This window comes from Oncorhynchus clarkii, chromosome 2 (genome assembly GCF_045791955.1).
Source record: "Oncorhynchus clarkii lewisi isolate Uvic-CL-2024 chromosome 2, UVic_Ocla_1.0, whole genome shotgun sequence".
NCBI lineage: Eukaryota > Metazoa > Chordata > Actinopteri > Salmoniformes > Salmonidae > Oncorhynchus > Oncorhynchus clarkii.
The window spans coordinates 6,984,314-6,996,938 of NC_092148.1; the positions used below are offsets into that span (position 1 = coordinate 6,984,314).

At 45.4% G+C, this 12,625-nt stretch overlaps 1 protein-coding gene across 1 annotated transcript in view; it reads right to left on the reverse strand.

Annotated features, from left to right (window-relative positions):
• Positions 1-12,625, reverse strand: part of LOC139419042 (serine/threonine-protein kinase ULK4-like) — a 199,629-nt gene that overhangs the window by 73,468 nt on the left and 113,536 nt on the right. Inside the window, exon 31 of the mRNA XM_071168905.1 lies at positions 4,099-4,191. Coding sequence (XP_071025006.1) covers positions 4,099-4,191 — 93 coding nt within the window. The remainder of the gene's footprint in view (positions 1-4,098; positions 4,192-12,625) is intronic.

The following is a 12,625-nucleotide window of genomic DNA, read 5'->3' on the forward strand; positions in this document are numbered from 1 at the left end:
CCACAAGACTGACCCCCCCTATTGGTCGGATGCTCAGGATAAGGCTCTGCTGTGCACCAATGGGGCTTCTGCTCTGGCTAGAGCAAGGCCCGCCTCCAACCCTCCGACCAGTCAAGAAGACCGAAACGACAAGACTCCACCTACTTTATTCTATGTATAAAAATTAATGTAACCGTTGTATAGGCCTCTTTTTTCACCTGGCTCCTTGCCGAGTTATGTGAACTAGGTCCGTGCACGTAAAACTGCGGGACAAGATATCTCTGACGCATTAAAACTGTCTTTTGTTACAACTGAAATCCACTCTGTCCAGCGTCCGTGATTTGGTCTCAACTCTCCAGTATTTGAACACTAACATGGCCCTGCCCCGATGAGTGCCTGCTGTGTACATTAGAGGCTAAGGGGTTAGACTAGGGAGCTAGGCTAGGAGGCTAGGCTAGGGAGCGAGCCTAAGGCTAGGGGGTTAGGTATAGTGGTCCTGATGAGAGTGCCTGCTGTAGACATTAGAGGCTAGGGAGCTAGGTTAGGTATAGTGGCCCTGCCCTGATGTGTGCCTGCTGTGGACATTAGAGGCTAGGGGGTTAGACTAGGGAGCTAGGCTAGGAGCCTAGGGAGCTATACTAGCGGGCTAGGCTAGGGAGCTGCTAGGCTAGTGGGCTAGGCTAAGGGGCTAGGCTAGGGGGCTAGGGTAGGGGGCTTTGAAGTTTCATCAGCGAGTGAGAGAGAGACACTTTGGGTTATAAGCAATGGACCTTCTATAGGAACCCATCACATCACTGTGACCTAGTAATGAAACTGAGCTCAGCTCAGGGGTTCTCCCTCCAGTCCCCACCCAGTCCTCTATTTCAGTAAAAGCTAGGGGCGTAATCACTGGGGTTTAGGCTCCTTTCACCGCTGATTTGTTGCTGCCCTCTTCTCCTCTTCCCCAGTCCCATGGGGCTAAGGGGCCAGGGGCGCAGAGAGGGCCTAATCCTGCCCCTCTTTTGTACGCCGGCCGCCACTCAGCACGAGCCAAATGCCGAAATCCCAAACAATGATCCAGAAAGAGCCCGCCCCCAGGTCTATCCCAAAAGGCCCAGCATTCTAAACTCCCTGCTGAAGCCAAACCCACCACTGAAAGGCTCTTTAGTCTCACTGTGCAGTCCTATGCTGATAGTATTGGCATCTGAACAATACTAAGTCAAAACAGACAAGAGTTAACACCTGCTTAGCAGGCTTTACATCAATATCCTGTTTACTCAACAGTGGTAGTAGATGCATCTAAAGAAGGGTAAGAAATAACATGCAATGAATCCAATGCATGAAATCAAAGCTATTAAAGTGGGCTGAAAGAGGAGAGGGGAGCAACTAGTGGACTGACGTGTGGCAGTGCTGCCCTCTAATGCTGCCCTCAGAGTTCTGCTGCTGCCCTCAGAGTGCTGCTGCTGCCCTCAGAGATCTGCTGCTGCCCTCAGAGATCTGCTGCTGCCCTCAGAGATCTGCTGCTGCCCTCAGAGATCTGCTGCTGCCCTCAGAGTGCTGCTGCTGCCCTCAGAGTGCTGCTGCTGCCCTCAGAGTGCTGCTGCTACCCTCAGAGTACTGCCCCCATCATGACATAATATACTTCCCCTGCCCTAAACAAATGTATTCATTAACTCACTCACACACGCACACACAGACGCAAACACACACAAACTCTCCCAGGCATACTCTAATTCTTTGTCAGTAAGTAACATTGAGAGGGATCCTGAGGTGTATTTACTAGGACACCTGCCTGTGTTGTTGAAGTCTGTATTTAACATGTGTTCAATAAGGCCTCTCTCTGCCTCAAAACACATACGTCTTCTTGATGCACTGTGCTGGTGAAGGGCTAGATATATTCATAAACATTCTTCAACATGCGGAGCAAATGTTAATTTACAGTCGCTGTAAAATTGCATATTATCAGGCACAGAGTTTGGGAGCTAAATTGTATGTATTTGCATAATTTCCCATAAAATCCTTTGCTATCGCTGTAAAAAGAGGCAGGGTTATATCAGCAGTATAACACTGATTAGAGGTTTGGTTGTCTCCTTCCAAGACATGGCTGTTTTTAGTGTGCAATCTGTTTGTGACAGACCACAAGTGGAGGTCACCGAGAGAGCAGGTTTGTGTTTCAGACCCTGTTGTGACACACTCTGTTCAGCCCCCCCTCCCCCATAATGACACAACATACTCCCCCTCCCCATAACAAATGTATTAATTTACACACACACAAACACACAAACAAAGCCCCAGTCAAACAGAAGCCTATTCAGACAGAGGTTGAGTGTGGTTCAACTGCAGGTCGCTGACTTCCAGGAAGGCACATTGTCATGCTCTCAGCTCACTGTTTTTATGCAGAAATATGTTGACACAAGGCTAGCAGTCTGGGCTGCTGGTGTACTGAGTGGTGGTGGTGGTGGTAGTGATTGTGGTGGGTGGGGCTGGTAGATTGAGTCACTCCCCTACGGCTCAGAGGGACAGCTTGGCTGGGACTGAGACTAGGGCTGTGGAGGTGGATGAATCCTGGGTCTGGGTACAGGCTGTCTGCGTGTCTGTGGCCAGGGGTAAACACAGAGTGGGCTCCATGCAGCACCACGGGGCGTTTAAAAGGCCCTCCCAGTGGGTCTGTTCTCCTATGCCATCTGTGTGATTTACATGGCCAGAGGGGAGGCTTGCAGAGTGTTCCTATGTGTGTGTGTTCACTCAGTTCACTCACTCAGAAATACCAACTGAGAGTATGGTGGACCAGAGGTACTCTAGGGGGGAGGCAATATGGTGTGTGTGTGTACTCTGTGTGTGTGTGTGTGTGTGTACTCTTTGCTTTGCTATGTGTGTGTACTGTGTAGGAGTGTGGCGCTACCATGTGCAACAGATACAACTTCAATCATTCAAGCCCCTGGTACTTTATGAAGGTGAGTTACCTTCTCCTAACCTCAAGGCCAAAGTTAGCCGTGAATGAGAAATACTTTTGAGAAATACGAAGGCCGGCGGAAATCCCAAATGCTTTTTATTTTAAGCCTATTTCACAGTGGAATGATGGGGCTAATAATAACATGAAGTATGTAACGCAATATCTACCCAATAACCTCAACTCTTCATTTTAAAACGCAGGAGCCATCTATCTCTGACGCTGTCATCATTATTCATAAATCTATTTCTATAGATTCTCATATCACAGAACCAGCAGAAACCATTAAACCACAATGGGTCGTCCATTATTTATGATGCGTTCAGAATCCACTCAGTTTATGATGTTGTATCAGCAACAGGTCAAGTTTTCAGGGGCTTGGTCAAAAGGCATGACTGACAATGAAAATATGATTTAATATTGTTTCAAATGAATTATTTCAAGCTGACTATTAGATGTTTTATCATAAGACTAGCTACACTCTATTAGAATGGAAATGGGTAAATCACGTCAAAAATACACTGGGAATGGATCATTACTTTTTACTAACATATTTGCGTCATGTTGAATAATATTGGCAAAGATGAACCAGCATTTACCTGGCAGTGGCTAGCACTCTCTTCCAAACCCCTTGATCTGAGGGCTCCAGCACTTTTCAAACAACTTATATCAAGTATTTTTGGATATCCTATATAAATACACTGCACTGTTTTTTAAACTGTAATAATCAAACATACAGTACTAACAGGCAGACAGACAGGTACAGACAGACAGACATACAGGTACAAACAGACAGGTACTAACAGACAGACAGACAGACAGACAGACAGACAGACAGACAGACAGACAGACAGACATACAGGTACAAACAGACAGGTACTAACAGACAGACAGACAGACAGGTACTAACAGACAGACAGACAGACAGACAGACAGACAGACAGACAGACAGACAGGTACAAACAGACAGGTACTAACAGACAGACAGACAGACAGGTACTAACAGACAGACAGACAGACAGACAGACAGACAGACAGACAGACAGACAGACATACAGGTACAGACAGACAGACATACAGGTACAAACAGACAGGTACTAACAGACAGACAGACAGACAGACAGACAGACAGACAGACAGACAGACAGACAGACAGACAGACAGACAGACAGACAGACACCATGTCTTACCATCTGAATGAGCAGGGATGTGAGTTGTGTCAGAGGTTTGTTGATGAGCAGGAGGTCCTCTGCAGCCTGGGTCTCTCCCTGGGACTCAGCTCCCTGTAGCACGCACGCACAGAGAGAGAGAAAGAGAGATCAGTTGACTGCCTTCAGATCAGAACTGTTGATTGACAACAGTAGGTTATTGTTTTCGTCTCAGCAGTAAAGAAAATGAGAAATCAATACTGTAGGAAAGAGGTAAAACAGAGAGATGAGTGAAGGGTGTTGAGACAGACAAACAGACAGACAGATGGACAGACACACAGGCGGACAGGTACACACAGGCAGCACTGTGTTGAGCTAGGTTTCATCACATCTGCTAAATATTGGCTGAGGTCTGAGATGAACCAAGTGCAAGTCTTGTCCTGGGTAGAACAGTATTACTAGTCCTGTTGGACAGCTGTAACAGTGTTGTTTAGGTTAGTACAGTAGAACAGTATTACTAGTCCTGTTGGACAGCTGTAACAGTGTTGTTTAGGTTAGTACAGTAGAACAGTATTACTAGTCCTGTTGAACAGCTGTAACAGTGTTGTTTAGGTTAGTACAGTAGAACAGTATTACTAGTCCTGTTGGACAGCTGTAACAGTGTTGTTTAGGTTAGTACAGTAGAACAGTATTACTAGTCCTGTTGAACAGCTGTAACAGTGTTGTTTAGGTTAGTACAGTAGAACAGTATTACTAGTCCTGTCGGACAGCTGTAGCAGTGTTGTTTAGGTTAGTACAGTAGAACAGTATTACTAGTCCTGTTGGACAGCTGTAGCAGTGTTGTTTAGGTTAGTACAGTAGAACAGTATTACTAGTCCTGTCGGACAGCTGTAGCAGTGTTGTTTAGGTTAGTACAGTAGAACAGTATTACTAGTCCTGTCGAACAGCTGTAACAGTGTTGTTTAGGTTAGTACAGTAGAACAGTATTACTAGTCCTGTTGGACAGCTGTAACAGTGTTGTTTAGGTTAGTACAGTAGAACAGTATTACTAGTCCTGTTGGACAGCTGTAACAGTGTTGTTTAGGTTAGTACAGTAGAACAGTATTACTAGTCCTGATGGACAGCTGTAACAGTGTTGTTTAGGTTAGTACAGTAGAACAGTATTACTAGTCCTGTTGGACAACTGTAACAGTGTTGTTTAGGTTAGTACAGTAGAACAGTATTACTAGTCCTGTTGGACAGCTGTAACAGTGTTGTTTAGGTTAGTACAGTAGAACAGTATTACTAGTCCTGTTGAACAGCTGTAACAGTGGTGTTTAGGTTAGTACAGTAGAACAGTATTACTAGTCCTGTTGAACAGCTGTAACAGTGTTGTTTAGGTTAGTACAGTAGAACAGTATTACTAGTCCTGTTGGACAGCTGTAACAGTGTTGTTTAGGTTAGTACAGTAGAACAGTATTACTAGTCCTGTTGGACAGCTGTAACAGTGTTGTTTAGGTTAGTACAGTAGAACAGTATTACTGGTCCTGTTGAACAGCTGTAACAGTGTTGTTTAGGTTAGTACAGTAGAACAGTATTACTGGTCCTGTTGGACAGCTGTAACAGTGTTGTTTAGGTTAGTACAGTAGAACAGTATTACTGGTCCTGTTGGACAGCTGTAACAGTGTTGTTTAGGTTAGTACAGTAGAACAGTATTACTAGTCCTGTTGGACAGCTGTAACAGTGTTGTTTAGGTTAGTACAGTAGAACAGTATTACTAGTCCTGTTGAACAGCTGTAACAGTGTTGTTTAGGTTAGTACAGTAGAACAGTATTACTAGTCCTGATGGACAGCTGTAACAGTGTTGTTTAGGTTAGTACAGTAGAACAGTATTACTAGTCCTGTTGAACAGCTGTAACAGTGTTGTTTAGGTTAGTACAGTAGAACAGTATTACTAGTCCTGTTGGACAGCTGTAACAGTGTTGTTTAGGTTAGTACAGTAGAACAGTATTACTAGTCCTGTTGAACAGCTGTAACAGTGTTGTTTAGGTTAGTACAGTAGAACAATATTACTAGTCCTGTTGGACAGCTGTAGCAGTGTTGTTTAGGTTAGTACAGTAGAACAGTATTACTGGTCCTGTTGGACAGCTGTAACAGTGTTGTTTAGGTTAGTACAGTAGAACAGTATTACTGTCCTGTTGGACAGCTGTAGCAGTGTTGTTTAGGTTAGTACAGTAGAACAGTATTACTAGTCCTGTTGGACAGCTGTAACAGTGTTGTTTAGGTTAGTACAGTAGAACAGTATTACTAGTCCTGTTGGACAGCTGTAACAGTGTTGTTTAGGTTAGTACAGTAGAACAGTATTACTAGTCCTGTTGGACAGCTGTAACAGTGTTGATTAGGTTAGTACAGTAGAACAGTATTACTAGTCCTGTTGGACAGCTGTAACAGTGTTGTTTAGGTTAGTACAGTAGAACAGTATTACTAGTCCTGTTGGACAGCTGTAACAGTGTTGTTTAGGTTAGTACAGTAGAACAGTATTACTAGTCCTGTTGGACAGCTGTAACAGTGTTGTTTAGGTTAGTACAGTAGAACAGTATTACTAGTCCTGTTGGACAGCTGTAACAGTGTTGTTTAGGTTAGTACAGTAGAACAGTATTACTAGTCCTGTTGGACAGCTGTAACAGTGTTGTTTAGGTTAGTACAGTAGAACAGTATTACTAGTCCTGTTGGACAGCTGTAGCAGTGTTGTTTAGGTTAGTACAGTAGAACAGTATTACTAGTCCTGTTGGACAGCTGTAACAGCTGTAACAGTGTTGTTTAGGTTAGTACAGTAGAACAGTATTACTAGTCCTGTTGGACAGCTGTAACAGTGTTGTTTAGGTTAGTACAGTAGAACAGTATTACTAGTCCTGTTGGACAGCTGTAACAGTGTTGATTAGGTTAGTACAGTAGAACAGTATTACTAGTCCTGTTGGACAGCTGTAACAGTGTTGTTTAGGTTAGTACAGTAGAACAGTATTACTAGTCCTGTTGGACAGCTGTAACAGTGTTGTTTAGGTTAGTACAGTAGAACAGTATTACTAGTCCTGTTGGACAGCTGTAACAGTGTTGTTTAGGTTAGTACAGTAGAACAGTATTACTGGTCCTGTTGAACAGCTGTAACAGTGTTGTTTAGGTTAGTACAGTAGAACAGTATTACTGGTCCTGTTGGACAGCTGTAACAGTGTTGTTTAGGTTAGTACAGTAGAACAGTATTACTGGTCCTGTTGAACAGCTGTAACAGTGTTGTTTAGGTTAGTACAGTAGAACAGTATTACTAGTCCTGTTGAACAGCTGTAACAGTGTTGTTTAGGTTAGTACAGTAGAACAGTATTACTGATCCTGTTGGACAGCTGTAACAGTGTTGTTTAGGTTAGTACAGTAGAACAGTATTACTGGTCCTGTTGGACAGCTGTAACAGTGTTGTTTAGGTTAGTACAGTAGAACAGTATTACTAGTCCTGTTGGACAGCTGTAGCAGTGTTGTTTAGGTTAGTACAGTAGAACAGTATTACTAGTCCTGTTGGACAGCTGTAACAGTGTTGTTTAGGTTAGTACAGTAGAACAGTATTACTAGTCCTGATGGACAGCTGTAACAGTGTTGTTTAGGTTAGTACAGTAGAACAGTATTACTAGTCCTGTTGGACAGCTGTAACAGTGTTGTTTAGGTTAGTACAGTAGAACAGTATTACTAGTCCTGTTGGACAGCTGTAACAGTGTTGTTTAGGTTAGTACAGTAGAACAGTATTACTAGTCCTGTCGGACAGCTGTAGCAGTGTTGTTTAGGTTAGTACAGTAGAACAGTATTACTAGTCCTGTCGGACAGCTGTAACACCACTAGTCTCACCCTTAACATATTCGGGCGGTAGGGTAGCCTAGTGGTTAGAGCGTTGGAAGGTTGCAAGTTCAAACCCCCTAGCTGACAAGGTACAAATCTGTCCTTCTGCCCCTGAACAGGCAGTTAACCCACTGTTCCTAGGCCGTCATTGAAAATAAGAATTTGTTCTTAACTGACTTGCCTAGTTAAATAAAGGTAAAATAAAAAAATTCAAATCTTCAAATCTCCTTTAAAACAAATGACTGGCCTTAACAGCAGTCACCTCCTGGGAGGTAGATTTCATTTCTATGACAAACTGGCTGTTCCCTTTGGTGGATGGAAATAGATGTAGAACAAATAAAAATAACTGCTGGTTGGTTGGGTTAGACTGAAAGACACTCTCCATCTGGTTCTCTTCTGGTTTCTCAACCCCTCCCTCCTTTTCTCTCTCTCCCTCCTCTCCCTCCTCTCTCTCTCTCTCCCTCTTCTCCTCTCCCCCCTCTCTCTCTCTCTCTCTCTCTCTCTCTCTCTTTCCTTCTAAGGGACTGCTGGCTTATTTTAAGCAGGTTTTTCGGTCAGCACAAAACTTTGGGAAGGAAGATTGGCTGTCTGCAGTTAATGTGATTATTATTCCATGCTATTTTTTCAGCTCTTCTTCTTCTGCTTAATTGTGAAGCATGTAGAACTTTCTCGATTAACTTCCTCATCCATTTAAAATATTAATTCTGAGTGAATCAGAGAGAGAGAGAGAGAGAGAGCGAGACAACTTGAAGACGACACTGGCCACATATTCTTCCTTCCTTATCATTATTACCTAAATGAATTTGGTTTGTGCAGAATCCCTTTTAATGAGCTTTGCATTTTTTCATTCCAGTGAGAGAATTGATTTCCATTATGTCATTCCCCTCTCCTCTCGTCTCCTCTGTTCTCCCAATGTCCAGGCTGCATAAATATGTATACCAGGAAGTGGAGGAAGGCTCTGTAGAGGACAACTAAAGCTAATGAGGGCCAGTGGGAGACAATGGAGTGTCCCTCGGGTGGGGGACCTTGTGAATCCTTAGTGTCTAAAAGATGAACTTCAATGGGATATATTTGCTTCTTACTGCTCATCCTACTGGAAGTTGAGAAGAGGCAAATATATAAAATACAGTGCATTCAGAAAGCATTCAGACCTCTTGACTTTCAACATTTTGCTACGTTACAGCATTAAATAGTTGTTTTCCCCTCCTCAATCTACACACAATGCCCCATAATGACGAAGCAAAAACAGGTTTTTATAAAATTTATAAAAGATAAAAAAATGGAAATATCACATTTACATAAGTATTCAGACCTTTTACTCGGTATTTGTTGAAGCAACTCAAGTCTTCTTGGGTATGACGCTACAAGCTTGGCACAACTGTATTTGGGGAGTTTATCCCATTCTTCTCTGCAGATCCTCTCAAGCTCTGTCAGGTTAGGAAGGAGAGCGTTGCTGCACAGTTGTTTTTTTGGTCTCCCCAGAGATGTTTGATCAGGTTTAAGTCTGGGCTCTGGCTGGGCCACTCAAGGACATTCAGAGACACTGTGAAGCACGGTGATGAGGTGTGATGGTGTGGGGGTGCTTTGCTAGGACCAAAAGACTCCTCAACAGCTTCTACCTCCAAGCCATAAGACTGCTGAACAACTCCTAAAATCGCCACCGGACAATTTACATTGACCCCCCCTCCCTTTTGTACACTCACCGTTTGCTTGTTACCTATGCATAGTCACTTCCCCCCCACCTACATGTACAGATTACCTCAACTAGCTTGTACCCCCGCACACTGACTCAGTACCGGTGCCCCCTGTATATAGCCTCGTTACTGTTATACTTATTGTGTTACTTTTATTATTACTTTTTATTTTTGTCTACATCGTAAAAATGTTCTTCTTGAACTGCACTGTTGGTTAAGGGCTTGTAAGTGAGCATTTCACGGTAAAGTCTACACTTGTTGTATTCGGCGCATGTGACAAATACAATTGGATTTGATTTGAAGTGCTGCATCAGATGACCTGGCCTCTACAATCACCCGACCTCAACCCAATTGAGATGGTTTGGGATGAGTTGGACGCAGAGTGAAGGAAAACAGCCAACAAGTGTTCAGCATATGTGGGAACTCCTTCAAAACGGTTGGAAAAGCATTCCAGGTGAATCTGGTTGAGAGAATGCCAAGAGTGTGCAAATCTGTCATCAAGGCAAAGGGTGACTACTTTGAAGAATCTAAAATATATTTAGATTTGTTGAATACTTTTTTGGTTACTACATGATTCCATATGTGTTATTTCATAGTTTTGATGTCTTCACAATTATTCTACAATGTAGAAAATAGTAAAAATAAAGAAAAACCCTAGAATGAGTAGGTGTGTCCAAACTTTTGACTGGTACTGTAAATTGTGGGTTGGGTCAAAACGTTTACACAGATCAGACACGGACAGAGTAGGATTAGCTCAGTTTCAAAGGTGTTTATTAAAATAAAAGTCCAATAGAAAATAATAGGTCTCCCCCAAGAGACCCTCTCTGGAATACCGTCTACTGGGCTCCGGGTCTTCCTGTATCCTGTGGGGATCAAAAACTGAACTCCCTCCTGTTACCTCTGGTACCGTCCCCAACTATACGGGAGTCCTTTCCTTCCCCAGTCCCTCCCTTGTGTGCTGCCCTTCTGGCAACGTTATGCGACTTGTACAGGTGGTGAGCAATCAGCCCTTGATTTCTCACCAATCCCCAATCAGCCCCAATTAGTCCTGGCCGGAGAGCCCGTCGAGACCTGGCACGTCCAGCCCCCCCCCCCCCCCCCCCCCCCCCCCCCCCTTAGCTCTGTCGGGGAGGGGACTGTCATCAGTGCGACGTATGTCTCCCTTCTCGATAGGTCATCCGCGTTTCCATGCTTCGCCCCTGACCTGTGCACAACAGAAAAAGAGAAGAGTTGAAGGGACAAGAACCACCTGGTGACCCGATCGTTTGTGTCCTTTCTCCTGGCCGTCCAGACCAGGGAAGCATGGTCCATGACCAGGGTGAAGTGGGTACCTTACAGGTAATACTTGAGAGTGTCTAGTGCCCACTTCACCGCTAGACACTCTTTCTCAACAATAGAGTACTTTTTTTTCTCTAGGTATCAGCTTTCGGCTGATGTACATGATGGGGTGCTCCTCCACATCGGCACATGGAAATCGGGCGTTATGAGAATCGGATGGGAGACCAGCGCTTATTTCAGGTGGCTGAACGCCACTTCTGTCTCGTCCGTCCATTTCACTGTTTTCGGGAGGTGGGCCCTGGTTAGATCGGTGATGGGGGAAGCTATAGCCGCAAAGTTGGGGATAACCCCAGGCTGCCAATGGTACCTGCCAATATCCTTTGGTCAGGTCAAGGGTGCTGATGTACCGGGCCTTTCTCAATCGGTCGATGAGCTCGTCCACCCTCGGCATGGGGTAGGTGTCGAACAAGCTTATGTCGTTCACACCCCGGGGAATCATTACAGAAGCGCAGGCTACCGTCCGGTTTGGGCACCAACACAATGGGGCTGCACCATGCACTGTGAGACTCTTCAACGACCCCCATCCTCAGCATAGCCTCCACTTCCTTTTAAACGGCCTTCCTTAGGGGCTCCAGAATCCGATATGGCCTCTTTCGTACCGTTTCCCTGGTCCGGGTACGGATGTGGTGTTCAATGAGGGTCGTGCGGCCTGGCATTTCGGAGAACACCGCCGTGTTCCGATCGACGAGCTCCCTGAGCTCTTGCTTCTGGGCTGGGTCAAGGTCCTCATTGCTCGGGCCCACCACTGGTACCGTTGGCGTCCTGGGTCTCGACCATAACACGGCAAGGCTGTCCTCTCGTGCCACTTCTTCAACAGGTTCACGTGGTAAATCTGTTGGGGTTTCCGCCTCCACGGCTGCCGTACGCGGCAATTGACAGGTCCCAGCTTCTCGCTCACCTCGTATGGCCCGTGCCATGTTGCCAGGAACTTACTTTCGACCGTTGGGATTAAGACCAATACCCTGTCTCCCACCTGGAATTCTCGGGGCTGGACTCTCTGATTGTAGACCTGGGTTTGGGCGCATTGGGCCTTCTCCATATGTTCCCTCACGACTGGCCATATGGCTGTCATCCGCTCCCTCATCGTCTCCACGTGCTCTACCAAGGGGGTCAGTTGGGGTTCCCACACCTCCTTGGCGAGGTCCAGTAGGCCTCGCGGCCTCCTCCTGTAGAGGAGTTCGAAAGGGGAAAATCCAGTGTACTGGGGTACTTCTCGGATTGAGAACATTAGGTGGGGTAGTAGCTGGTCCCAGTTCTTCCCGTCCTTTTAATTGAACCGCTCAACGAGCCCATCCGTGTGCGGGTGGAAGATGGCGGTCCGGATCCGCTTGATCTGCAGGAGAGCACACAAATCTTTCATTAGGCGGAACATAAACTCAGTACCTTGGTCTGTCAGGATCCCGTTCGGGATGCCCACCCAGCTAAAGAGGTAGAACAGCTACCGGGCGATTCCCTTGGATACCGCCCGTAGGGGAATGGCCTCAGGATACCAGGTGTCATAGTCCACTATTACCAGGATGTACCGGTGTCCTCGTGCTGTTTTTACCAGGGGTCCCACTCTGTCCATGGCGATGCGTTCAAAGGGCACCCCGATGATCGGTAGGGGGACCAGTGAGTTTCGGAAGTGTGCCTTTGGGGCAGTCATTTGACACTCTGGGCAGCTGCGGCAGTAATCTTCC